Source organism: Callorhinus ursinus, unplaced genomic scaffold (genome assembly GCF_003265705.2).
Source record: "Callorhinus ursinus isolate GAN/ISIS: 27379988/994484 unplaced genomic scaffold, GSC_fseal_2.0 scaffold13, whole genome shotgun sequence".
Classification (NCBI taxonomy): Eukaryota; Metazoa; Chordata; class Mammalia; order Carnivora; family Otariidae; genus Callorhinus; species Callorhinus ursinus.
Genome location: NW_027397075.1, coordinates 49,522,198 through 49,549,064, shown reverse-complemented (window position 1 = coordinate 49,549,064; position 26,867 = coordinate 49,522,198). Strand labels below are relative to the sequence as shown.

Sequence of the window (26,867 nt, the reverse complement as noted above, 5' to 3'; positions counted from 1 at the left end):
GCCCGAGAGCAAGAGAGAGGAACTGGGGTGAGCAAGCACTGTGGCTTTGTCTGTTTCCTGTTTCAGCAAGGTCGCTGTGCAAAAAGAAAGACAGTACGAAGAAGGGAAATGCTAAGGGGGCCCAGAACCATGGATTGAGAGCTTGCACTTTACTCAGCTGCTGTCCTGCCCCATCTGAGACCAGAGCCAAGATCTGCCCAGGAGCTGGAATGCTTTCCTGAGCTGCTTGGTTTGGAGCCTGGGACCCAAGGTAACTGAGGAGGAGGATGCTTTTGTGTCCAGGTTAGGCACCTCCGACTCTGGGGTGGGGAAGATGATCTGTCATCCCAGCTTCTCTAGGCTCGAGGGGGAGACACAGAAGCAGATGCATCAATTTAAGAGTGTTGGGGGTGGGATAAGCAAGAAAGCATCCTGTGCTGGTTCCTGGAGGCACTAGCCACGGCCCAGGGGCGCAGCTTCGCTGGCTCCTCTGCTCCGTCCATTAGAGTACATTAGGAGTGAATCAGACGAGTTAGGGTCCCAGCTACCCAGTGATGGGCATGAATTAAATGACTTTTTACGGTTGCCTTCAAAGCAGGAGTCCCAAAAACAACAAGCTGCCTTTCCACAGCTTAGGTGCAGGCCCTTCTCCCCTCAGCTCACACTGGGAGCTCTGCATCGGATGGCCCGACCTCTGCGGGAAGCCATCTGCTGCACACAACAGGCAGGAAGCAGGAACCCACTTGGAAAGGCAGCAACAAACCACTGTCAAGTGGGGGCCACACCCTGACCTCTCCCTGTGACAGGATGCCCTGCGCCTGTATCACCTCCTCCCCAAGCTCCACATAGGCCCTGCCACTTTCTGCCACATGCCAGAAAGCCTGGGCAGTGGTCCAGTGACCTCTCTTTGAACCACACAGGGACCAGTTCCCTATTCGTCTGCAGCCCATCCCTGTCAGTCAGCCATCCCACATGGCTTCTTGTGTTTAAGCAAATCAGACCGGTCAAGACATCCTTGAAAGCTGGATGGGACGCCACTCAGCTGTGTGCACCTAATCCTACGGGGATGGGGTTGGGGGGTGGGGGTCTGGGAATGCTCCCTTCTGTAAGGAGCCTCTGTACTGCGAGTCCCTGCTTGGGTAACAGGTCCCAGGGTCTGCCCCTCAGGAAGCAGAGTGAGGCCGCCCCATGTGTCTGGGGTCTAGTGCCCTGGCGGCTGTGGCCTGGCAGGGTCTAAGGGGACCTTATCTCGGGCTCTGGCTCCTCCCGGCAGGAAGGTAGGAGGATTCTCCATAATCACAGGCTTTGCCTCCTCTACAAAGCCCTCAGATTCCCTGGAGCCAAACAGGGAGGGGACCCAGCGGCCCATGTTTTAATGGTGGGATGCAGACAGGCTGGACACTGATTCTTCACCCCACCTCTTCTTTGCCTTTCTGCTGGGCCTAATTGTGTCCAGATCACAGAGAAGTCCTTTATCATCATAGCCCACACCCAGAGGTCAGATGAACCAGAGCAGTAAATATGATTTCAACCCACATGTAATAAACAGCAGCCCCTTCAAAGAGAAGAGGGTGGAGGACAGAAGGATGAGGCATTCTTGATCCTGGGGGGCTAGTCTAGCTGGAGGCCTTGGTCTTACAGCGCCAAGTCTTTAAGAGCCAAGATCAGCAAGACGGGGGTAATAATCCTAGTTCAGTATTGTGAAAAGCTAACGTTTATTGTGTGGTATGTGCCAGACGCTTAATGGGCCTTTTTTTTTCTTTAATTCTCATAACCTACAGCACACAGCTGAGGTCCCATTTTGTAAATGAAAAAAACTAAGACCTAGAGATGTTTAATAGCTTGTCTGAAAGCACAGAGGTCATAGATGACAGAGCCGGAAGCCAGGCCTCTCTGCCTCCTCCATCAAGGCAGAAGAGCCAGGGACTGTAGCTTAAGCTACTACAAGGGTAGATTCTAGACATGGAGCTCACCTGTACATAATCCTGAGTCTCCTCCATTCAGTCATTTATAATTCAATATGAATGGGCCTTTTAGATCCTGTTCTGTTTTTAAATAACAGAAGTGGCAGGTGGGAAATCAGGGAACCCTACAGAGTAGGAATGAGGAGAAAAGCCTAAAGAAAGGGGAAAGCTACCCAGGGATGAGATGAGAGAAAAGCATTTACAACTTCATAGTTCCACCTGGGGTCTGCACTGCCCAAGACCAGAGTATGCCCTCCACGCCTTGTGCGTCAGGCATTTGAGAGCATGCCTGGCTTGACCTTGCAAGACCCCTCTCCTGGAGTGAGACAGCCCCACCCATGACTGACCCCAGGGAATGAGTGGTATGATCAGAGACAGAGTAAGAATCCTGCAGAGAATTCTGGGCTGAGCCAGATGGGCAGAAAATTTCCAAGGAAAGAACAGAGAGGCTGCTACCTGTTGAGTCTGTTTGGCCTATAAATAAACTCAAGGGGCCAGAGCTGCCAATTGCCTGCTGGTCAGTGAAGCTGAAATGCCCTCTCTGACCTATCCAGGAACTGGATTCCCCAGGTAGTGGGTAATGACATTGTAGAACAGAGAGGAGAAGCAGAAGCTGGAAGGGGGAGTCCCTCTTCCTTCATCATCCACTGGGCTTGACTCCAGTGATCAGTGGAAGCAGGGCCGAGAATTTCCAGTGCTCAGAATCTGGCTCAGCCAAGTCCAGCCCCAATTCAGCCAAGCTACCAGAGAGTTCTAGGAGAATAAAGAAATTTGCAGAAGGTAGGTGAGGGAGAGTGGGAGAGAGAGGGGGGTGCACAGAGAAGGAAGAAGAGGTTAGAGTCGGGGGTTCTAAGAATAGCACGTAAGACCGTGTAAAGAGGCAGCAAGTATGGCTTGTACACCAAGCCTGGTTCCCTGGGTACTTGTGGTGACTGTTTTCATTTGTTTCATTTTTGTTTATAATAGCCTTATTGAGGTATCATTTGTGTGGTTGCTGGTTTTGATGGCACAATCTCTGTGCTAAGGAGAACAGACCTGGCAGCATACTTAGCCCTAACAGGGAGGAGATTCTAAAGCATGGAACCTTCAGCTTGGAGAGTTATTGAGCTGGAAGCTCTGAAATGGGTTTCGGTCAACACTGGGCAGACGGCAGGTCCTCAGCCAATACTGGTTTGAGTTGATGTGCTCCTGAGGATGAGAGCCCAGTCCTGGGCCAGGAGTGGAAACCAACAGGCCAATGTCAGGATTCCATGACTAGAGGAGTTAGCGTGAGGTTTCCCTCCTAAACCATGCCCAGGACCAGACTCAGAAGCTAGTTACTAAGGACTAAGAAGACAGCAGTGTGTGATGGTCACAGGACTGGCCCCAATTTGGGAGGTCTGGTTATCCTTCCAGGCCTTGAGAAGAATCACTCACCTATCTTAGCATCAACATGGGTTAAGAGAGCAGTAAAGATGCTGGCTTTCCTTTTAGATTGGAGAACAGGGAGCCAATTTACCTGGTTCTCTAGAAGTCTCTGGAAAATGAACACATCCTTATCTGCCATCCAAAAGGCTATATGGTCATGATGATTTTCATCAATTATTTCTCAGGTTCCCCTGACTTAGAGGCAGGGTGAGGTCAAGGAAAGTCAAGGAAGAAGCGGTAGCCAAAGAGATCTTTCCACTTTGCAGAGGGGGAAACATAGGCCAGAGGAAAGCAAAAGTTAGTATAGACCCTGAACCCAGGAGTCCTGACTCCCAGTTCAACACCATCACCTCATCAGTTTTCAACCCACATGTATGGGACAGTGTGCTATTTCTGCCCCCTGGTCCAGGGAGACAGTCATTTTTCTGCCCATCTCCTGACCCCTCCCCTTCTCCTCCCTCCTGGCATTTGGCAGACCCAGGCAGCTATTCCAGGAACTGGAAGCCAAGCACAACAGGTGCTCAGGAGGTCATCATGATCGGCCCAGACCCCAGGCCTTCCGCTGGCTTGGCCCGGTGGGCTGAGAGCTATGAGGCCAAATGTGAGCGCCGGCAAGAGACCCGTGAGAGCCGCCGCTGCCGCCCCAATGTAACCACTTGCCGCCAGGTGGGGAAGGCACTGAGGATCCAGCAGAGAGAGCAGCTCCAGAGAGCACGGCAACAGGAGTTCTTCAGGAGGAGAAACTTGGAGGTGGAGGAGAAAGGCAAGGCCCAGAGCCCCAGGGCCAAGGAACGAGGTCCCTCTAGGAGGCCAGGTCAGCCACCTGACCTCAAGAAACCCTTGTCTTGGGCCCACAGGATCTCCTCCCCCCAACAGCAGGTGGGTCATGTCAGGGGACACGCTGCTCTGGACAGGGGCAGAGGTACAATGGCACGTGAGTGGGCTCAGACTCACTAAAAAGCAATTTAAGTTAAGTTCCTGCTTCCTTAGTAATATAGTCTCCTCCCTTAGCCACTTAAACTCATTCAGAGATTTTTGTTGTTTGGGTTTTTGTTTGTTTGTTTAGCTATTTTTTTTGTTTTGCACTTGCTTTTTAAGGAAGAAAAAATTTTTTTAAACAATTCCTTTGCTAATTCCTAGTTATCAGTTCAAATTTGGGCAGTCTATACATACACCATTCAACAAATATTTATGGAGTGCTTACTGTATGCCAGGTACACAGGCCCATCTTCTTGGTGCCCCCTCTCGGGAACACACACACACACAGACACACACACAGAAAAACACACAGACACACAGACACACACAGAGACACAGACACACACACAGAGACACACACACACAGAGAGACACACAGAGACACACACAGACACACACACAGAGACACACACACACACAGAGACACACACAGACACACACAGAGACACACAGAGACACACACAGACACAATCCTCTTCTCTTCTGTGAGGCTATTGTACCCACCTACCTTTTCTCTTTTACTTGGACCATTCCATTTGTACTAGATTCATTCAGCGAAGGTTTTATCTGGTCCAGTTAGCTTTTCCTGGCTTCTCTAGGCCACCTCTGCTCTCTGTGGTCCTAATGAGGTTATAAATCCTCTAAGATTGTGTAATAATACTTAGAGAACCCATCGTTCTGGCCTGGGAAGAAGCAGTGCTGGCATAAATCAGGGTGTGCTGAGATGATCTAAGCCAGCAAACCATCTCTGTCTTCCTATCCATGTTGTGAGCCTGTGGACAGTGGGGATGGGTCCACTGTATTCCCTAGAAGTACCTGGCCTGGTTCCATACCCAGCCTAGAAGTTCAATCTGGGCTTCTTAACTAGTCGATCTGTCATCCACAATAGAAGGTGCTGTTCAGAAAAATGATCCTTGAGCCCGATTGTGAAATAAAACCAACTGTGTACTTTCTATGGCAAGAAGTTTCTGAACGCTTTTGGTTTAAAAAAATTTTTTTTAAGGAGAAAAAGAACAAAAACGCATTTAACTAAAGAACTTCATCTAAGCCTATCAGTTATTAAAGTTTTACTGAGATCAAGTCAGTCTGCATGATTGGCTACCACAGGCATTCCTTCGCCTTTTGGTGTTCTGTTACAACCGTAGAATTTTTGAGTATGTATGAAGAAAATATATTAAAAAAAGAGCGGACTAGATGGTGACAACTGCTACTACACCCCTCCCTACACAACCCTGCTCTACATGCTCGTCACACAAAACCTCAGCAGTATTCCAGCCATCACTGAGAGGAAGGAAGCCACCTCTTGGATATGGAAGGGACCTCAGAGACCATCTATGTCACACAGACTCATGACATGGACAGGAGACTGAGACCTCATAGAAAAGGCAGGGTCTGACCCCAGATGCCCTCACTCTCAGACCAGTTCTTTCTCCACAGCACCATGATGGCTGTGTGAGGGGCTGAAACCAAACAAGTTAGACCAGGGATTCTAGAGAAAGTCAGGAGAGACAAGCTCAGCTCCCCCTTTGCCTGGCCTGGGAAGGACCATTCCCACCAGCCAGGATGAGGGAGGGCAGGAGTTTTCAAGGTATGAATGGTACTTTGGTTTTCTGGACCAGAAATTTGATCACTGGTTCATCTCTCTGCAGTCAGCTGGAGAATCATGCTCTAAGAGGCTCTAGGCTTTCAGCATCCCCCACTTGCTTTCCAGGTGTCAGGGACCAGCTCTGAGGTCTTTCCAACCCAGCATCATCCTCCCTCAGGCACCCGAAGGGATCTGGCTGACCGCCCCTTCCAGGCCAGGGACCTTTCACCAAAGGACTCTCCCACCAAAAAGCCACCCCAACAGCACCGTGGTAAGAGCAGAGCCTCCCTCACTCACTGGGGCCTGCAGGCTCAGCTTGCTGGTAGTGGACAGTTCCTGTCTCTTCCCACTTCCTCTTCCATGGGTTCTGAATCATCTCATCCTCTATCACTCAGGCACTCAGACAAAGGCAAAAACAGCCCAGCCAACAATTAAGAATGATGCCAGTCAGCAAACCAAGTGAGTACCTTCCACGTTCCTGCCCCCAGCTTCCTTACGTACCATCCATTCCTCTCTTCTAAGCTTTGCTTGAACCCTCACCCCATATGTGGAGAAGGAACACAGTGAACTTCCATGTCCACATTAACAGAGAAAGGAACACCTGACCCACCCTTCTGGCTCTTCAGAAGAGATCAGAGAAGGAAACGACCTACCATCTCCTGGTGTGCTTGTTTCTCTGATCCATTGTCATTTCTGTTTTTATTTCTTCTCTTCCCAGTTATGGAGTTGCAGTTCTAGATAAGGTAAGAAAATCCTGACTTTGAAGAGGTTGACTCAGATGGTACCTCAGCTCCTCCAAGCTCTGACATTCTGGAATTCCATGGTAAACACAGCTGAAATGGAGGGGCACCTTCTTCCTGGACGAGCACAGACACGGGGACCTGGAGGAACTCTGTCTGAGCCAAGGAAGAAAATTTACCGGACACAACCTAGTCCTGGCTATGGTTCTGTGTTCCAGGATTTCAGGGGACCCAGAGTCTTCTTGAATATCTTTTTTCTTTCTCTCTAGGAAATCATCCAGCTTTCGGAGTACCTCAAAGTAAGTAACATGTGAACTCTCCTCTCAGTTCCTTCCCCATCCACTCCCTCCTCCTCCAGGTTAATCGTACCTTCTTGCATTTTGCCCCCCAGGAGGCCCTACAAAGGGAGCTGGTTCTAAAACAGAAAATGGTGATTCTCCAAGACCTACTGTCCACTCTAATAAGGGCCTCTGACAGCTCTTGGAAGGTAAGGGAATGAAATCTTTGTTTGAACAAAGCTCGTGGGCTTCTATTCTTCTTTGCATACTATCCCAGCAAAAGAAGGGGTTTTCTCACTACTGAAGAGGTGAGGTAGGAGGTGCTAGACGTCAGACATGTCACAGTAAATATATGGGAAAGCTCAGCTAAATCCAGAGTCATTAGCTGGGGTCATACTGCTCCACACCCAGGGAAGACCCAGAACCAAAACTGGCAAGAATTCCCATTTCTCAATTTGTTGGAAGAAAAGAAGGAAGATCCCAATACATTTGCTATTACTGACTGTGGTAAATGTCAACTTTTTTTTGTATGGGATTCACTCCAGTATTAACTGGAAGCCATCATGCACCTACTATTCAGCTTTGACATCAATGTCAAAGTGAGAAAGGATTTTAGAGATCATGTAGTCTAAGTTTTCTTATTTCACCAATGAGGAAACTGAGTGTTAGAGAGGTCAAGTGACTTGCCCAAAGTCACATTGCTAGTTAGAGGCAGAACTGGAACTAAAATCCAGACCTCCTTATTTTAGTCCATTCATTCCACAAATATTCATAGATCATGTTCTTTGCATTGAGCCCTGGAAATCATGAGATTAATTAGTCAGGGTTCCTGCTTTTAGAGAGCTTGTGGTTTTGTCAGGGAGACCGATGCCTAAACAATGCAGAGATATGAGAAATGAAATAAGAGAAATGTTTTCAGGATATAATAGTACCCAAGAAGGAAGGAATGACTCCAGAGAAGAGGAGAACCAGGGAAATATTTATAATTACATAATTATTTTCCAGACTAATATGGAAGCAGGAACTATATTCTAGGGTGGGGATACAGCACAGGCAAAGACCTAGAGGCGTGATATAGTCTAACATAATGGGTTTCCAACTTTTTAATCTCAACTGCTTCATCCTCTTAAAAAAGTTTATTGAAAACTCCAAAGAACTTTTTATATTTACCGCATTAGGATTTGCCATATTAGAAACAAAAATGGGAATCTTAAAATGAGTATAAATTTTAAAATAACAATAGCAAACCCATTACACGTGAACCTAAATTACATATTTTTATGAAAAGTAAGTCTATTTTTCCAAAAAAATAGTGAGGGGTGTAGCACTCTTTTACACTATGGCAAATCTTTCTAAAGTCTGAACAGAAGACAGCTAGATTCTCATATTTCCATCCGTTGTAATACATTGTTTTGGTTGAAGCATATGAAGGAAAATCCAGCCTCACACAGATACATAGCTGGGAAAGGAAAGGCCTCATAGAACTTGTAAAAGGGCCTCAGGGACTCCCAGGTGTCCTCGGACCCCACAGTGAAGCCCCCTAAACTATGCTATTCAGGCAGCTACTACCATTGGAGCAAAGAGCACCTCATACAAAGAGAACGCACAACCTCGCAGGCCTTCATGAACATCTAATCCCGCAGTATAGATGGCTTGTATTTAGACAGAGAGATGGGCTGGGAGGGTCTGGAACAAGACCAAGAAGTTTACGGTGATGTAGAAGAGACTTCCTCAGCTCAGTCTTCCTTCCTCACATGTCATTGTACTGGGATTCAGTGTCTATGTTCAGGGCTCCTGATTGTCAAGGAAGTTGTTTTCGTCAGCAGAGCAGGAGCCTGGGACAGACAGCTGTGCATGCCAGGTGGTTTCCGGTGCTGAACTAATTTGAGATCATCTCACTCATTTATGCAGCAGACATTTGATAAGTTTCAGCTATGTGTGGAGCCCCGTGCTACAGGGGCAAAAAGAAGTAGGGCTCTTGCTCTTGAGGAGCTCACATATCAACCAGGAAGAGAGAGACATGTAGTAAATAACCCGCATGCAGCGTGATAAAGCTGTAACAGTGGTTTCTAAAATGGGACGCAGAGGAAAGAGAAGGAAACAATTATTCTGCCTGAAGTGGAACGGAGTAGGCTCCAAAGAAGAGGGACCACTTGAGCTGGGTCGGGAAGGATAAGTTGTTTACCAGTTACAGCGGTAGGAATGATGAGGGGGAAGAAAAAACAGAAAGGAAAGGGTGTTTAAGGTAAAGGAATCAGAATGATTACAGGCCTCTGTGTCACGAACAATTGGGTGTAGCAGAGTTTGGCTGAAATGAAGTGATTGTGGCAGAGGAGTTCCAAAAGTAAGACCAGGAAGGGTCTCTGGAATTATGAAGCTTAAGCTTGTTCTATTGGACAGGGGATCTCAAACTTAAGTAACATAGAGACTCTTTCCTAAATGAAAGGCATATGTATCACAGATCCATGAGAATACATGCTATCCGCAGAAACACTGCTCCAGGCAATCAGCAGGGGAGCAATGGGAGGATACTGTATTTGGGTTTGAAGTCGTATACTTAGCAACGTTTGGCCCATCCTCCCAAGGAGCTCCGTCAATAGCGCTCTGGCAGCACGCACGCTAAAACAGTTGCGGAAGTGAGTCGAAAATGAATGATCACATCTGTGTTTTGAAATTATCTCTGACAACAATGAGGACTGTGGCTCTGGGTGGGTGTGTAAGTGGCCTGCGGTAACATCCCAGGTAAGGCACACTCAGGGCTCAAGTCATGGCAAGCTTGGCGGGAACGGGAGACATTTCCAAGGTCACCTCTGAAGACAGTTTGACTCCGCAGTGCCCACGCGAGCGGAAGTCCCTCTGGCTGTGGTTTTCTCCCTCCCTTCTACCCGCCCCTCCCTATACTCACCCTTCTTTTCTTCCTCCTCCCCACCAACCCCCCAGCTTCCTGTTTTTCACAAAAATAGTCAGATTTTTCGGTTAAGAGTTCTTGCTTCCCCCAAAACAAAATTATCCAACCCTCCACCCCTGCCATGGAAGCCTCAACTTCAATGGAAGGACAGCCCCAGACTATGGTATTGGGAAAACTAATTGGAAGAATGTGACCAAAACAGGGACTGACATTCAGCCCAGTTCAGGTCTTTATTTTTTCCATTTGGCCCCTGTGATTCGAATCTCTAACTTCACATGCAGGGAAGCTCACCACAAACTCTGTGAGAACCCCAAGAATGAGCTCCCTCCATTGCCTCCACCTCAAAGCTGACTCTGGGCCTATTGGAGGGGATGGTGCCTGGGGCACTGTTGAGACTCCAGGGCTGGGTCCAACCTTCAGAGCAGAAACAAGTTGGGCAGTAGTGAAAGCAAGCTGTCAGTGTTGGGCAATACAAAACAGGAGCAGAGCACACTTGGGTTTTAAGTTCTGCAAAGGGGAAACCAGATCTTGAGATGACAGCACAGCGGGGGATTGGCTGCGAGTCCTAAGCAACCTCTGCTAGAACAGAGATGAGCTGTGGGCTGGCGTTTATGGGGTGAGGTGATAGTGTTTCTGGAGAACAGATCAGAGGCTGGGGAAAGCCAAGCAGAAGCCGGAGCTGAAGCCCTCAGACCAGCCCCAGGTGTGTATGGCCTCCATCTTGCTCCCTTTTCCAACCGGGGGGTACTGTGCTCTCTGAGCCCTGGGCTCCCGGGGGTCGAATGCCAAAAAAAAGGTCCACAGTAGGCTTGTAAAGAGTGCTTCTTCCCACATACTGTACCACTGGGCTTAATGGGGGCTGGGGCTCAGACCAGGAAACTACATGCCCCATTTGCAACAACTTGGCTACAATTTTCTTCCCTGCCTCAGGGAGTCTGGGAAGGTGGAGCTGTGGACAAGAGATTTTTTTCAAGCCCCAGACTTGGGTGGTCCTTCATCCCCACTGAAGGGGCTCTCCTGAACTGTCTTCTATTGCCTCATGAATGGAAAAGTAATCTGGGGTACAGCTAAAATACAAAAACACTTGAGAGAGGCAAAATATTGGATTAAAACCACAATAAGGAAGGAGAAAGGAGCTACCCAAAAAGAGTAGGAGACAGGGGAAAAATGTAAGGATATTGCTTTGGGCTTGTCTGTTTTCTTCTCAAACTACAGCAAGATAAACCTTAAACGCAGTGGGTTTGATTACATTCTGCCATAGCAAGAGTTTAGGCACAAGGAAAATGCAGAGATCTGAACCAGGAAATGGGGGTGCAGAAGGAGTTGATTTCAGGACCCATGGATTAATAGTGAATAGGCCACTCAGGGGAATGCAGCTCTTTTACCAGTTAGTCCAAAACCCAGAACAATGAAAGTCTTTGTCCATCTCTTTTATCTGTCCCAAAGCCCTGGGGCTACTGGAGATGCCAAATCCTGGACTCTCAGCTCTCACACGAGACATTATGAAAAACATTAATAGCAGGAGGCACTTTGAAAAATTATTTTTGGCAAAGCTTTTTGCTTTTGCAAAGCCCAGCTGAGTAATACAGGAAGCAGAAAGGGTGGGGGCGCCCCCTGGCTCCCAGGGTTAGAAGAATCAGCCACACAAGATCAAAACAGGAGCTGTGAGATACCACTTCCTGCCTCCCCCAGGTGCCCTGAAACTCATTGAAGGGGACAGACCTCAAGACAGAGTTCCCTCCTCTGCACCCAGGCCATTGTAGACCAGAAACATTATGAGGGTTCCAAACACTCAAGCCACCTGACTGAAAGGGGATATGGCATCTCAGGCTTGGAGAGAAATGTAATATGTAAACCTCACAAGTGTCTCAAAGGGCCTGGTTGGAAAAAGCCAGAGAGAGGATATGAAAATCAGTTCTTGCTAGAGACCCACAGCCTTTCCTCTGGGAAACCGGCTGTCATTGATGGCACTCTCCCCTCTCCTCAACGCCCTCACATACACAACCTTAAGTCAGACTCAGGACTGGAAGAACAAAACCCTGCCCTGGGAAAAAGGGAGACCACTACAGGTGGAGGAAAGAACAAAGCAGCAAGAAGGTTGTTAGCTACTCAGCTGAAAGACTGAAAAACTGAGAAACAGATAAGGCTCTGCCAGCCTGCCTTTCTCCACCCTCACTCTTGAGATTACCGTCTCTCTTGGAATGTCCAAAATGGCATTAAACCGACCCTGCTTATGAATACATAGAATGTGGCTTTCTGGGAAGCCCTTTTACCACCACCACCACTCCTCACACACACACACACACCCTGCCTTGATATCTCTCCTCCATTTCCTGCTTTCTTAAAGAATTTCTCATCTTTTTTTTTTAAAGATTATTTACTTATTTATTTGAGAGAGAGACAGAGTATGCACGAAAGAGAGCACGAGCAGGGGAAGGGGGAGAGGCAGAGGGAGAAGCAGACTCCCCGCTGAGCAAGGAGCCCAAGGAGCAAGGAGCCCAATGCTGGGCTCGATCCCAGGGCCCCGAGATCATGACATGAGCCGAATGGCAGATACTCAACCAACTGAGCCACCCAGGCGCCCCCCTCTCATCTTGAATCCAGTATGTGTGTGTGTGTTGAGGGAAGGTGGGGGAGGCAAGGAGGGGAAGAATTAGTTTGTTAGGGCTGCTATATAAAATACCACAGTCTGGGTGGCTTAACCACACAGAAATTTATTTTCTCACAATTCTGGAAGCTAGAAGTCTAAAATCAAGGTGTTGACAGGGTTGGTTTCTCCTGAGGCCTCTCTCCCTGGCTTACAGATGGCTGTCTTCTCCTTTGTCTTCACATGGTGTTTTGTTCTCTTATGACACCAGTCACATCGGATTAGAGCCCACCCTAATGACCTCATTTTAACTTAATTATCTTTTTTTTTTTTTAAGAGAGGGAAAGAGATGGGACGCCTAGGTGGCTCAGTTGTTGGGTGTCTGCCTTCGGCTCAGGTCATGATCCCAGGGTCCTGGGATCGAGCCCCGCATCGGGATCCCTGCCCCGCGGGAGGCCTGCTTCTCCCTCTCCCACTCCCCCTGCTTGTGTTCCCTCTCTCGCTGTGTCTCTCTCTGTCAAATAAATAAATAAAATCTTTAAAAAAAGAAAAACAAGATTAAAAAAAAATAGAGAGGGAAAGAGAAAGAGCAGTGCCGGGGGCAGGGGAGAGAAAGAGAATCTCAAGCTGACTCCATGTTGAGCAGGGAGCCTGACACTGGGCTTGATTCCACAACCCTAAGATCATGACCTGAGCCAAAATCAAGAGCCGGACACTCAACAGACTGAGCCACTAGGTGCCCCTTAACTTAATTATCTCTTTAAAGACCTTATTTCCAAATACAGTCACATTCTGAGGTGCTGGGAGTTAGGATGTTAACATATAAACTTGAGGGGGAGAGGAACAGGGGGGACACAGTTCAGTCCATGACAGGGAAGGGAATGTGGAGACTCCTTTAGTCTTACTGGCCTATACTTTATAAGTAAAGGTCCATGTACAAAATTGAGACGAGATGAGGAATATAGAAGTGCCTAGACAGACAAGGGAGAGAGGTAAGGAGGAAAGAAAAAGAGAGCTTAGAAGATTTCCTTCAAGTGAACTCCTACTATGATATCCTGAACCACTGGACAGAGAACCTTGAGGTACAGAGAGGACTTGGGGCCAGTCTGATTCTTCCTTCTCCTATTCCAGAGAAAGAGGAAAAGATCCTCTTCTCCTTTGTCATCTTTCCTCCTCCCTACCTCCTGAAAGAGTTCAGTTCCACAAACACTGCTTGAGCACAGACCATGTTCTAGGCAGTAAGCTGGAAAAACAGAAGAAAACTCTGCATGCTATATTTTGGCCCAAACTCATTAACTCATCCCATTTGCTCTAGGGCCAGCTTAACGAAGACAAATTGAAAGGCAAACTGAGATCTTTAGAAAACCAGCTGTACACCTGTACCCAGGTAAGCATTCTGGAAGACACTTCTAGCCCAGAAATCTAGAAATGAAGGAGAATGCCTGAACCTCGATCCTACTCTCTAGAAATGATACCTGATAGAGATGAACGCACCCATTCCTACTCACTTGGTTCTGGCTTTGCCATTTTCACTTTGGTCCCCAACCCACCCTCTTCTCCCTTTTTCCTGGTGGTCTTCCCTTTGCACCCTGAGAACGAACCCCAGCATCAAGGACTTTGCCAGCTCCAGGGGAATTTAAGGAATACCTGGAACTGTAGGGAGAGGCCCTAGGTAAAGATTCTCACCACCCAGATAGACCTTCATAGGTCCCAATCTTTGAACAGATAAATTGGATATTATAATAAAGTCCTACAAAATGATTTCCATTCTGTGGGCAACTTTAGTCTAGTAGCAATCTCTGGGAGCAAGTAAAAAAAGGCCATGACTCTTGGCTTTTCTATGGCCTTGTTATCCATCTTCAGTAAACTCTCGATTGGCTTGATCTTGAATTAAGATCAAGAGATAGAAAGAGATAGAAAGAAATCAGCCTTCACACTTGAAAAGTGATGGATTTCTGAAAGTGGTGAGATGTCAGATAAGAGAATGAGGTGAAGCATGTGGAGTTGGGGAGAGAAGATGGACCTGGCTGCACAGTTGAGGTCTTATAGGGGAACAGAGTTTATATACAGATTTGCTTATCCACAACTTTTATTTTTTTAGTACAGCCTGTTTTAACTAAATAATGCCAACCATGCTCATAAAATACCAACATATAATCCAGAATGCCAGTCTATTTATTTTCAGTGGGGGGTAAAGCTGGCCAGCATGAGTAAGTCCGCTAACTGGGGTATACCCATGTATGACCTCAGCCAGTAGCTCCTGGATCTGGCTTCTAATGAAAATTCCAAGAACATAAGACCCACTCACACTTAAATCCAAATTTTCAGATGATTCCAAAGCGAAATGGAAATAATTTCATATTGATCCTTAGATGTGCATTATCTGGACTACTGTTATTCAGTGGGATAACCCAGAGTTGACAGTAAAATCTGCCTGCTTTCTCCAGAATCAAAGGGCAAAAAGATGAAAGGGATAGGGGAGGAAAGACCCTAAGTGAACTTGCAAAGCTGTTCTTTTCTTAATTCCTGAAGCCAAGACAATTTCTTTAAAGCAAATGTATGAATTTAAAAACATTGGGGGTACTGGAGATTGCTCAGATCTCTGAAGCTACAAAGATTTAAAAAAAAAAAAATGCTCTTTACCCTGAAGGAGTTTACAATCCCATAAGGGACACAGATGAGTCAATAGAGTGGGAAGATAGAGACTTACAGAGGATACTATGTGAACACTAAGAAAAGCTACCTAATCCATAATGAGTTGGGGGATAGGGGTGACTGGTCAAGATTTATCAGAATTTATATGATCCTTGGACTGAACCTTGAGCATGAGTAGAAGTTAACCAGGTGAAAAGGGTAGGTGATGATGCTCTAGGCAGAAGCTATATGGACAAAGGCAAAGGCCAAAATGCACAGTGCTTAGGGGATCTGCAAACAGTTCAGCTTGGGTGGAAGTAGCATAGACTCAAAGTCTGAGCTTATAAGTAGGAGCCATGCCAAGGAATTTGGACCTGATCCTTAGTCACTGAGAGATTTAAACAGGGAGTGACATGATCAGATTTACATTTCAGAAAGTACCCTCTAGCTTCAAGGCTTGAAGATACAGAAAATATTGCATTGACCCATATAATAGTATTACTGGAGTCTGAACTAAGGAGATAACAGGAAGTATGGAGAAGAGACAGATATGAGCTGTTAAAGAGGTTAATTTGACAACGCTCCATGAATAACTGATTAGGAGAAAGTGAGAGAAATCAAGGATGACTCCCTGGTCTCTGGTTTGGGAGACTGAGTGGGTGATGATGGATGATGCCGGTCACTGAGATAAGAAGCCCGGGTGAAAGGAACAGGTTGAGAAAGATGCCTTGGCTTTGGAAATGTTGAATTTGAAGTGTCCTTGGAAGGCCTGGGGCATGCCCAATATGCCTAGAGCACTGCGTTAACCCCGCCTACCTCTCTCATCACCTGGGACCCTCTCCCTCCCCACCTTGAGCCTGGCAGAAGATCCACCAGATTACTGGTATCTCTGCTCTTGGGGCAAGGAGAAAACTCTTTTCCTTTCTGTATCCCAGCTCAGGGGTTGGGACACAGAAGCTCAATATGTGTTTGTTGAATTGCATCAAATTTACAGAAATACTCGCCTTGGGGAATGAAAAAGGTGTTATTGGAGATGGAAGACCAGAAAAACAGCTATGAGCAGAAGGCCAAGGAGTCACTGCAGAAAGTGCTGGAGGAGAAAATGAGCACGGAGCAGCAACTGCAGAGCACACAGGTGCTGGGAGGCTGCATAATCCTTGGGGCTGGGACCCCAGGGTGGCTTTGGGCAGCATGGGAGCCAGCTGCACAACTCTCTGGAACCCCCAAGGCACCCTCCTCTTGTCTGACCACCCCCTCAGCGGTCCCTGGCTCTGGCCGAGCAGAAGTGTGAAGAGTGGAGGAGCCAGTACAAAGCTCTGAAGGAGGACTGGAGGAAACTGGGAACCCAGCATAGAGAGCTGGAGAGCCAACTCCATGTGCTTCAGTCCAAACTGCAGGTACCAGGCCCTGGGGTGGCGACATGGGGAGAGAAGGCAGGGCTTATGGGATGGGGACAGTGACAGCAGTGAGGACAGTAACTGCCGCTGGGATTGGGGATTCCAAAGGCAGCCTGAGAGCATCTGGCTTTCAGTTCCTCACTTACTGCCCACTTTGTACCTAACTCACTGTTTGGGCCCTGAAATCTAATTGTGAGTTCAGCAGGGATGTCTCATGCAAATGAACTAAGTGTTCACCAAACGACACCATCCACATGCAAAGGGCTGGACTGGAATATTCATCAGCCTACTGTCATACTCCAACCCACTCTCTGCACCCCAACCCAGCAGAGCATTCAGCTCAGAAATGCCCACTACTGGCATGGAACAAGCATCACTAACTTAGAGGTTGAATATTGACTAACATCCTGCCAATGTGATTTTTAAGCAATAAATGTAGACCCTTGGCATTCTCAAGGTTTCCATCATTTCCAACTGGTGTTACCTTGTCAAAGCTAACTAATCTCCTAAGCCTCAGTTTCCCCATCTCCAAAAGGAGGCTAATAGTAGTACCTACATCATAGGATTGTTGTAGGATTGAGGTAATCCATTACAAAGCTCGTAGCACAATGCCTGGCACAGACAAGCCTCCCATACATATTAGCTATTTCTCTTCACAGATTTTACTTATTTGGTTTGAAATTTTGAGGACCCACATCAAAAATTTACCTCTATCATTTTCCTGAAGCAAGAACCTGAGTAGCCAAATTAATAGGCTAGCGCATGTGAGTCTTATCAAAGGAGTGAAACCAGCTGACCCGTACAATACAGCCACATGCTCTCATGAAGGCCTTTTTCTTTTGAACCTTAATTTTTTGAGAAAAAATGACCCTACCAAAGGAAAAAAAAAATGACAGTGTTAGAACAAGAAGTAAAGACAATGTGAAGACACCTAAAAAAGTGATGGTTTGGTATTCTTTAATTTGGGCCTGACTCAAATGAGTCCCTTGTGAAATATCAAAAAGTCTAACGCACTAAATGTGAGGAATAGAACAGAGGGAAGAAACAAAAAATCCCAGTGTTTCAATTTCCCTAATACTCCTTCTAGCTCTAAAATTCTAGCCTTCCCCTTCCATGGGATCTGTTCCCAACCTCCGTCCCAGCCCTCACCTGCTTCTGTGTCGGGCCCCCCTCCTTATAGGGAGCAGACAGTAGAGACCTACAGATGAACCAGGCTCTGCGACTTCTGGAGAATGAGCACCAGGAACTGCAGGCCAAGATTGAACACCTGCAGGGAGACAGAGACCTGTACAGCTTGGATACCCAGCACCTACAAGGTACTCTTCTCCTCCTGGGAGGCCTCTGGCTGAGCAAGCTGAGAAAGGAAGCTGGGTGGAGGAGAAGGCCTCAGTCTTTGGTTGGTTTGTGATTTCATTTTACCTCGAGGGAAAGGCAGGGCTGCTTTAATCATCCAAGCCTGAAGAGGAATTGTGCTGCGCTAGCGGTTCTGGTAGTGTTGGCTTGCTTTTCCAGCCAGTCCCTCTGAGCCAGGTCACGGCTCCCACTTCAGTCACAAGTGGCAAGGCTGCATTTCTAATCTGGAAGGGAAAGGTCAGTTGAAACAGAAGGCACAGGGAAGGTGTCCCATCACAGTCTCTGTGTCAGCCGAGATGACCAAATCATGGGCAAATACAACTCTTGATTCAACCTGATATTGAGGCCGATGACATCCCAGGTACTTGGGATCTGGTTTACCGCTCCAGATCAGGCACGAAGGGAAGAGAGAGGAACTTCCACTTGGCACACATCAGAGGCCATAGACGAGATAGCACCTACTACTAACTCCCCTTCTTGGGTGTCGGGTTCATTAAGTCTTAGGTTCATCTATTTCAGCTTGCATTATTTCATTTTCAGATCAACTTAAGAGGTCAGAGGAAGAGAAACTCGCCCTAGTGGCCAAAGTACAGCAGCTGCAGAGTAAGCTCCCTTCTAGATTCTCAGAAGTAGCACAGCTGGCTCTTTGGTGTTCCCGGGGCTTATGCCCCTCAAAAGGCATCCAAAGGAGGGGTCTGGGGCCCGGTCTTTGATATCCTCTACCTCTGCATGTTTTCAGACCTTCTTGGAAAGTGAGGTCATTTACACAGCTCTTCACAAGTTAATATTAGCCCTTTTTTTTCTACTTCTTTCCTTCCATGCCAATGACAACCACCCAAATTTCCCCCAGGACTGCCATTTCCCCCAGGTTTTCATATTTTAAAAAACATTGGGCTTTCTAAGGCAGTTATTTCATATATTGACATTCGTTACATACATGAGTATGTCCTATAGACTTCTGTCTTTAGGAATGGTTCAGAAAATCAGCTCACACTACATATGCCTTCATACACTTCAAAACTACCTGTTGAGGCCAAAGAGGAAAAGGGACTTTTCATTAAAAAGTAGGCAATTGCCTACTAGGAGAACCTGATTTGATTAATAGCGCTGCTGGGTGCCCACCACCTTAAACTCTTGACACCTCAACAAGAGAAGTTTCATGCAATGAATATTAAGGGTAAGGCAGCCACCAGCAGACTATGAGCACCTATAGGGCAGGAGCTGAATGGGCAAGGAGTCACTTCAAAAATTGCTTTTATTTATTCCCATACCAAGTGCCAGGCACTTTAGATATACACACTGAGGATACAGTGCTGAACAGAACTGACACAGCTCCTTCCCTAATGAAGCTTACATTCTAAGTTAGCTCTACAATAAAGTATGGAGCTTCTATGAACAATTAAGTTATGTGTCAGATAGTAATAACTGCCATGGAGAAAAATAAAGCAGGTTAAAGGGAAAACAGTTGCTATTTCATACAGGGTCATCTGGGGAAGTCGTTCTTCTAAGGTAACGGTTAAGCAGAGACTTAAAGGTAAAGACACGGTAGGAAGAGATACAAGGACCATGTAGTCATTAACAAAATACCACATACTGGGTGACTTAAAAAACAGAAATTTATTTTGTTCTGGAGGATACAAGTCCAAGGTCAAGGTGTGGGCAGGGCTGATTCCTTCTGAGGGTTCTGAAGACAGGATGTGTTCCAGGCCACTTTCCTTGGCTTGTAGATAGCTTTCTTCTCCCTATGTTTCTTCAGATGTCTTCTATCTAGCTCTGTGTTGAAATTTCCCCTTCTTATAAGGACACCAGTCGTATGAGATTAGGGCCCACTCTAATGTTCTAAAACACTTGATTACCTCTGTAAAGAACCTATCTCCAAATAAGGTCACATTCTGAGGTACTAGGGGTTAGGACTTCCTGTGAGTTTGGGGGGGAGGGACACAATTCAACCAGTAACAGATGGGAACATCTTAAATAATTAAGGTTTGAAGCAAAGTTCTGAAAAGACACTGCAGTAGATACACTAGTAAAGACAAGTTCCTTGTGTTTTCCCACAGGTCTGCTCCAGAATCAATCCTTACAGCTTCAAGAACAGGAGAAACTCTTAACCAAGAAAGGTCAGCAAATTTACGTCCACAGATTTTAAGCTAGTGGTCTTCCCTTGCCTGCCTAGAAGCAGGTGATGGACTATGTGACCTCTTGGAGTCCCAGGCAGTTCTAAGAGTCTGTTAGGGCAGGGATCCAGGGGAGCTTCTTAAGGACTGATCATTGGCTTTGAGAAACTTTAACCAGTTAGCCTCCTACCCTGAGAGGTATATAAACTGTGAAAAGAATTTCTACTCTCTCTGAAAACCAGTGTCTGTGTTGAACATTTCAATAAACTGATTCTGAACTCAGGATTTAATGTCAGTTTTTACATTTGACTTTCCCAGTCACATCCAACTCCCCAAGTCCACACCATGCTGCATGCAACCTCACTCTGAGCCCTCAAGAGTCTGCTGCCTCAGCTCCCTGAGAAAAATTCATCATGTATGGGGCTGAGAGCGGGACGTTCCTCACTTATGCACTCCATGTGGTCTTTTGTTTTCTCATCACAATCACTATGTAAAAGATAAGGCAGGAATTATGATACCCACATTGAATGGGCAAGAAAATGAAAGTCTATGGTCATAAGAATTAAGGATACAGCTAAGACAACAATCCAGAATTTCTGACTCCTAGTTCAGTGCTCTCTTCACCAAGACTAAGACTGCCACGTGGCTCAGAAGCCACCTTTAACCACAGGAAGATGAATTCTAGGCTAGGACGGCCATTCTCAAGACTGAAATGAGGCCAGAAGGGAGAAAGCGTTAGTTATATTGAAGCAACCAGCAAACCTACTAGAAATACCACAAAAGAAAATGAATTAGTTAAGTATTCTCTAGAACTATATGCCATTAAACAGGACTAGGGATACGAAGAAAAGTAAGATGCCAACCTTGCCTGCAAGTGGCTCGATTTCCAGCTCTGTGTCAAGACTGAGCAGGGTCCCAATGGGAGGAAGTGAGAGAATTCTACTCTATGCAGTCTCGTCAGGGACAGGTCCTCTCTTGTTCCCTCTCCTCCCTTCCCCTCACTCCAGGGTTCTCTCAGTGATAGGGCCCTCCCTCAGAGGTATGGACCTCACCATCACTGAGAATCTGGCTGCTTTTTTAGATCAGGCTTTGCCTGTGTGGAGTCCAAAGCCCTCCCATAATGAAGTGGAACCTGAGGGTACAGGGAAGGAGAAAGAATGGGATTTCAGAGACCAGCTGCAAAAGAAGACTTTGCAGCTCCAGGCCAAGGAAAAGGAGGTGAGACGGTGACCCTCAAGATAGTGAGGGGATCGGGGTGCCTGGGTGGCTCAGTCGTTAAGCATCTGCCTTCAGCTCAGGTCATGTTCCTAGGGTCCTGGGATCGAGCCCTGCGTCGGGCTTCATCCCAGGGTCCTGGAATCGAGCCCTGCGTCGGGCTTCCTGCTCAGCGGGGAGCCTGTTTCTCCCTCTCCCACTCCCCCTGCTTGTGTTCCCTCTTTTGCTATGTCTCTGTCAAATAAATAAAATCTTAAAAAAAAAAAAAAAGATAGTGAGGGGATCATCCCACAATGGTAGGGAAAACTGCTGGGAGGCAGCCAGAGAGCAAAGATTTCAAGGTTTAAATCGTGACTGGATGCCAGCAGGTATTCATCTGCCTTTATAAATGTCTTTGCTTGTGGGATAATTTGTCAATCTTTTCCCTTCTTCATTTGTACCAAGGTTTTATCAAATAGTTACCTTTTGTAAAGTCAACCTAAACTCAAACACATTTAATAAACATATTAACCCCTCAAACTCTGTCCTAGAGTTATCTTAAAACTTTATATATATAGTGTCTTTTAAATAACAAAATTCTTTCCATCTAGACTCGGAACCATACATATCCCCAGTATTCACATGCAACTCAACTATATCCTGGTGAAGATGCTTGTATTAAGATCACAAATGAAGAAGAACTTCATTTTTTGGTGCCCCCATTTACAAAGCTCTTGCACATTCATAATCACGTGAGACCACTGACATGTATAATATGTAATATTATAATATGCATTATAATCAATCATTTAAATGAACACATTCCAGACAAACTAGGTAAGACAGTCAAAAGGCAAACTGAAACCCCTGAGAAAGGCTGGGAAGGGAGTATGGTGGTAAAAATTCCAAACGAATGAAGGGGTAACTCACACAGGGCCCTCGCCCTGACCTGCGCTCTGTCCCAGAAGGAACTGGTAGTGATGACATTGGTGGTATTCTCCCCCCAGTGCAGAGAACTGCATTCGGAGTTAGACAACCTCAGTGACGAGTATCTGTCCTGCCTGCGTAAGCTGCAGCACTGTCGAGAAGAGCTGAACCAGAGCCAACAGCCGCCTCCCAGAGTAAGAGGGTCAATTCTCCCGTATCGCCCTGGATGATGGTGGGACGGTTCCTCCTTTGGCCAAATCTTGCAGATAAAGTTTATCAGCCTGTGCCAACATCTGGCCAGCCTGTTCCATTCAACTTGGTTTATATACTTGACGGTATAGCAAGTGTCAGCAAACACTGGCTTATGCATCCAAGCCTAATTTTCATGGAACTCTAGAGCCTAAAGGGAATTACTATTAGCTAAAGTATGAAGTGGTGTTCTTTTAGCCTATTATGAGCTAGTGGCAAGAGTGAGGAGAGCAAAAGTACTAAGGAATACGAATAGAGAATTATATAATCTTGCTGAGTTATTTTTCATCCTTGATTATTCTTATCAGTACTTAAGTATTTGGCCCTCACTGGGTATGGTTCCCTAAGCCAGTAATCCTGGCTTAGGGGCCAGTGACCAGCAGTAAAGTGGTTTTATCCCAAAGGAAGTGACCAAGTGAGACAGACAGTGATATAAAAAGCTTTTTCTCCTTTACTGACCTAAGTTTTTCCACTGGGCTAGGATGGGAAGAAGGAAGGTAATTTTTCCCTGTACCTTCTCCAAACAACCCATGGCCTCTTTCTCTCCCCCACCCCCTCCTCACAGAGGCAATGTGGCCGATGGCTCTCGATGCTGATGGTAGTGATTGCTATAGCACTGGCAGTGTTCCTGGCCAACAAGGACAGCCTGATGATCTGAATCACTTGTGACAGCTGCTTGGGTGAAAATCTGAAGCAAGAAACTCAATAAAAAACTCAGCAGATTGACATACTTTGAAGTGTGGGTTTTCCCACCTGAGATTTCTATTTTTTTAACCTACTGTAAAATAAACAAACTTCACCTAACAGTCTCTGTTCCTCAGAACTCTTAGTGTACCCCTGAATGACATGTCACATCACAAACATAAGACATTTGGGCATCCTGGTCTCCTCCCTAGTCCAATTCAGTTGGTGGTATACAAACATGCGGTAAAACCTACCTAGTCCTCTACTTTCTGGCAGACACTACCCACGAGGGCAGGTATATTTACAGCTACCACACAAGAGTATATACTTGTCCTCCACTACCCTTCTCCACAATCTCTTTTCTTCTACCTCCTCTCCAGTGAAAAATCAACAGATATCTCAGCAAAGAGGACTCCCTAGCATAGAAATGGCAAATACGTACGACCAATGCCACCACCACTATTCCCATGCCCGCTGCGATGCAGACAACTGATAACAGCATTTTTCCCTAGTGTTCTCAAGATGTTCTGAACTGGTACTTGTGATGCCATCGCTGAGCTACAGCTGATCATTTACTGAGTACCTTCTACATGAGAGAAGAGTGAAAGTCAGAGAGCCACTGCTGGCAGCGTGACTATCTCAGAGGAGATGCTCAGGTCAGCAAAGTCATTCTGAGTCCTACATCGAGTTCTAAGGTCCTTCTCCCAAGTACTTAGAATCTCCCTCAGGGCTGGGAACAAGCTCTCTGGCACACTAAAGGAATAGAGCAAGACTGGGGGATGACCACACAGCCATGAGATCCGGGCAGTGAACACCCGGAGTGGGGTCAGGGCTAAGCAGTTGTCATCTCCCTGGTTCAGATGAAAGGTATACGGAACAGGATAGCCCAGGAGGATCCCAAACACAGTACAGAGATTCCAGTCTGAGGAACGAAGTCTGCTGCAGGAGACTGCCAGGGATAGGTCCCTCTGCAGCCCTTGCAAATGCGTGATGATCTCAGCCACTAAGGCCTTCAAATCCTGAAGCTGGTCCAGGGAGCAAATAGAAGGGTGAGGTTGGGAGCCAGAAACATCCACAAAGGCTATGGTACCAAGCAGCACCTGCTCCAAGTGCAGACATACGTGTTCAGGACTGACAATCAAGCTGTCTTCTCCAATCTCAAGGATGTGAAGTCCCTGGGTCAGGAAGCCCAGGCTCTGCAGTTCCTCCAGATAGCTCTGGAGCTCTGATGCCCCTGCACAACTGCAATCATAGAGCAGAGCTGGCTTCAGTCCCCGGGCCACAGCCAGCACCTCTCCAGCAAGGTGAAGGCAGACGGTTCGGGGTGGGCACCGTCTCTTTCCCATGCCCAGGGTCTGCTGAGCCGCTGCCACCAGCATCTGAGGACTCGGTGCTGACATGGGATCTGGAAGCAACAGCAAGCATGGCCTCCTGACCTAGCTACAGTTCCCTCCCCTGGGCCGCATCTCTGAGCTCCAGACACTTGAGGAAGGGCCTAAAAACAAAGCAGTAGCAGGGGATTATTAACACCAGTCAGTGACATACCAGGAAACCTGCCAACAGCCTTCCCCTAAGTTTTACAACATCTTCCAAAGATCTTATTGTCCCTCCCTCTGCTTTGAAATGCTAACCCAGATCAGACAGAGATGGGATTGACAATGCTGCCTGATTTCTACGGTTGACTTAGTCTCCATTAGTCCCAAATTCATGTGTCTTTCAGGCCTTATGGCTAGGTTTACATTCTCTCTGATTTCTTCTAAATTTTACCTGTTGTAAACTACTTTCTGGGGAAGAGTAGTGGCAGGGCCGTCTTTGGCAAAATTCTGGGCATTTTACCTAAAACTGCCCTTCTGAGGCAGAATTCTAGGTTCCAAACGCCCTCTTTCCACTGCCAACTTTCCCTTATCTTACCGCCAATAGCTGTAAGAATAGCGATCTGATTAATATATACCAGAATATGGACTCAGAACCACTGCACCCTGGGACGTAAAAGTAATAAAATCTGTATAACTGCAGGAGGGCTGTATTTTACTTTTGCCGGCCCCGCCTTCTTCCCCTTCTGGCCGACATCTACGGACCTTCGGAAGATGGGCTCATTCCAATCCCCACACCCAGTGCTGAGCATATTATAGTGATTTTTTCAATGAGTCAGAGGGCTCTCTCTCACACATACTTTCTGCTTCCACTTCCGCCGTAGGTTTGCGGGCTCAGAAGCGTCTTCCCTCTTCCTGTGGGTTGCCGAAAAAACGCCGAAACCCGTACGCACCGCCGCAACACTGGAAATCCCTTGCAACGCGCCGCGATCCAGGTGGGCAAAGCCGGCCTACTGCGCATGTCCAACACCAGCCCTCCCGCCGCTTTCCGTGACGTTAACCAGTCCGCTCGCGCGCCTCGCGTTAGGACCTCCCGCCAGGCTGTGCCGGAAGTGTGGGGGCCTGCGGCCCCGCCCCTTCCGGCCAGACGGAAGCCGGGATCTGGGAAAGTAATAGGCTGCGGCTAGCCTCACGTAGCTTCCCGTCGTGTTACTAAGTCGGGGAAGCCGGAGAAGGGGACACAGCGCAAAAACACACTTTGCTTTGTCTGGGAAAATGCGCTTTCTTCTCCAAATGAAGCTTATTTCGAGGCAAGCGACATGTTTTGCAGAGTGTCTTCACCTGTGAGTGGCCTTACAAAGTTAGTTGTCTATTTACTTTGACCTGCCTAAATCCTGAGTTTGAGAGGGTGAATTCCTAGAGGTGGGTGCACAAATGCTGTCCTGTCCAAGATTTGTCATCTCTAAGTAGGGTGTGAAGGGCATGAGCATTATTCACTCGGAATAAATGTGTGCCAGGCATATTTCTAGGCGCCGGCGATATTACAACGTACAAAATTGACAAAAACCCCACTTTCACGGTGCTCAAGTTCGAGGAATTCAGTTTTCTGACTTCACATGAGAAATGAGCAGAGAGGCAGAAGCTTTTCAGTCAGGCCAGTAAGAAGAAAGTGTTATTTCACTGAAGGGTTAACACCTCTAAACTGCCAGCTATAGGGTAATTTTTTGAGAAAGCTCATCTGAGGAAATGGCCCAAATGTATTGCTACGTGGGCAGGACAGAGGCAAAGGGAACTGTGGGCTCCTATACTGGAGGTTTCACTCCTGGCTCTACCTTGGTGGTATCTTCAGAAGGTGAAAATAGACAAGTATGGAGTAAAGATGGGGCCAGCCTGGAAGGAGGATCAGTGTGTGGGAGCTCCCAGGCTAACACTGGCTCTTAGCTCAGAGGGAGTCAGAAGCAGAGACGAGAAACTAATTTTAGGATATTTTCCTTCCCCGTATTTATTTTATTGTCCCATGGTCGTTAGCAATAAATCTGTAAAATGAAAGACTTATTTAGTTCATTCATTTATTCTAACAACAAACACAGTTGACCCTTGAACAAAGCAGGTGGTAGGAGTCACATAGGACACAGATGCTGAGCAATTACAGCGAATTGATTATTTTGAAAAAAGAAGTATAGGATGATAGGGGAACATATACATGTAACCAGAGACCTAATTATATGGGGAAGGAATAAGCCCAGACCCAACACTTGCCCTCCCAATTTACCTATAGTGTTTTGTTTCGTTTAACTTTGAGCTAATCCAGTTTGGCGGGGTGGACAGAGAACAAAAAGAAGAGCTAGTGACACCATCTAATTCCCCTTCCTCTCTTAAACAAGGTGGAGGCAAGAAAGTAGACCACACCAAGAGAGTGTGTGGTGTAGCCACCAAAGGAAGTAACAGTCTCCAAGAAAGAAAGGGCACCTGGTATCTATCTATCCATCAGGACCAGAGAAGGAACACTGAGGGAGATCAGTGAACAGCCCTGCATGCATTCACCCAGCTTTCTTTTTTTAAAGATGTATTACTAT

At 46.8% G+C, this 26,867-nt stretch overlaps 2 protein-coding genes and 1 long non-coding RNA gene across 4 annotated transcripts; 2 read left to right on the top strand and 1 right to left on the bottom strand.

Moving 5' to 3' along the window:
* On the top strand, positions 1-23,100 carry TRAF3IP3 (TRAF3 interacting protein 3). 2 transcript variants are annotated; one of them, XM_025878130.2, is made up of 16 exons: positions 2-250; positions 3,826-4,229; positions 6,040-6,184; positions 6,309-6,372; positions 6,632-6,656; positions 6,923-6,952; positions 7,045-7,140; positions 13,742-13,813; positions 16,055-16,195; positions 16,320-16,457; positions 17,638-17,773; positions 18,351-18,413; positions 19,868-19,927; positions 21,006-21,142; positions 22,126-22,239; positions 22,860-23,100. In XM_025878130.2, exons 2-16 carry the CDS (start codon positions 3,885-3,887, stop codon positions 22,950-22,952), a joined length of 1,659 nt encoding a protein of 552 aa, XP_025733915.1. In that variant the 5' UTR covers positions 2-250; positions 3,826-3,884; the 3' UTR covers positions 22,953-23,100. The 2 variants fall into 2 exon arrangements, with proteins under 2 accessions (XP_025733916.1, XP_025733915.1); XM_025878131.1 differs by lacking the exon at positions 18,351-18,413 and having other exon boundaries at positions 1-250.
* On the top strand, positions 21,143-21,658 carry LOC141374031 (uncharacterized). Its single transcript, XR_012380585.1, has 2 exons — positions 21,143-21,274; positions 21,313-21,658. It is a non-coding gene; the product is annotated as an uncharacterized lncRNA (long non-coding RNA).
* Positions 23,101-23,252: 152 nt separating the features above from the next.
* CUNH1orf74 (chromosome unknown C1orf74 homolog) lies at positions 23,253-25,342 on the bottom strand. The gene is made up of 2 exons (XM_025878132.2): positions 25,152-25,342; positions 23,253-24,473 (listed from the first exon to the last, which is right to left on the bottom strand). Exon 2 carries the CDS (start codon positions 24,376-24,378, stop codon positions 23,587-23,589), a length of 792 nt encoding a protein of 263 aa, XP_025733917.1. The 5' UTR covers positions 24,379-24,473; positions 25,152-25,342; the 3' UTR covers positions 23,253-23,586.
* Between the last annotated feature and the right edge of the window lie 1,525 nt (positions 25,343-26,867).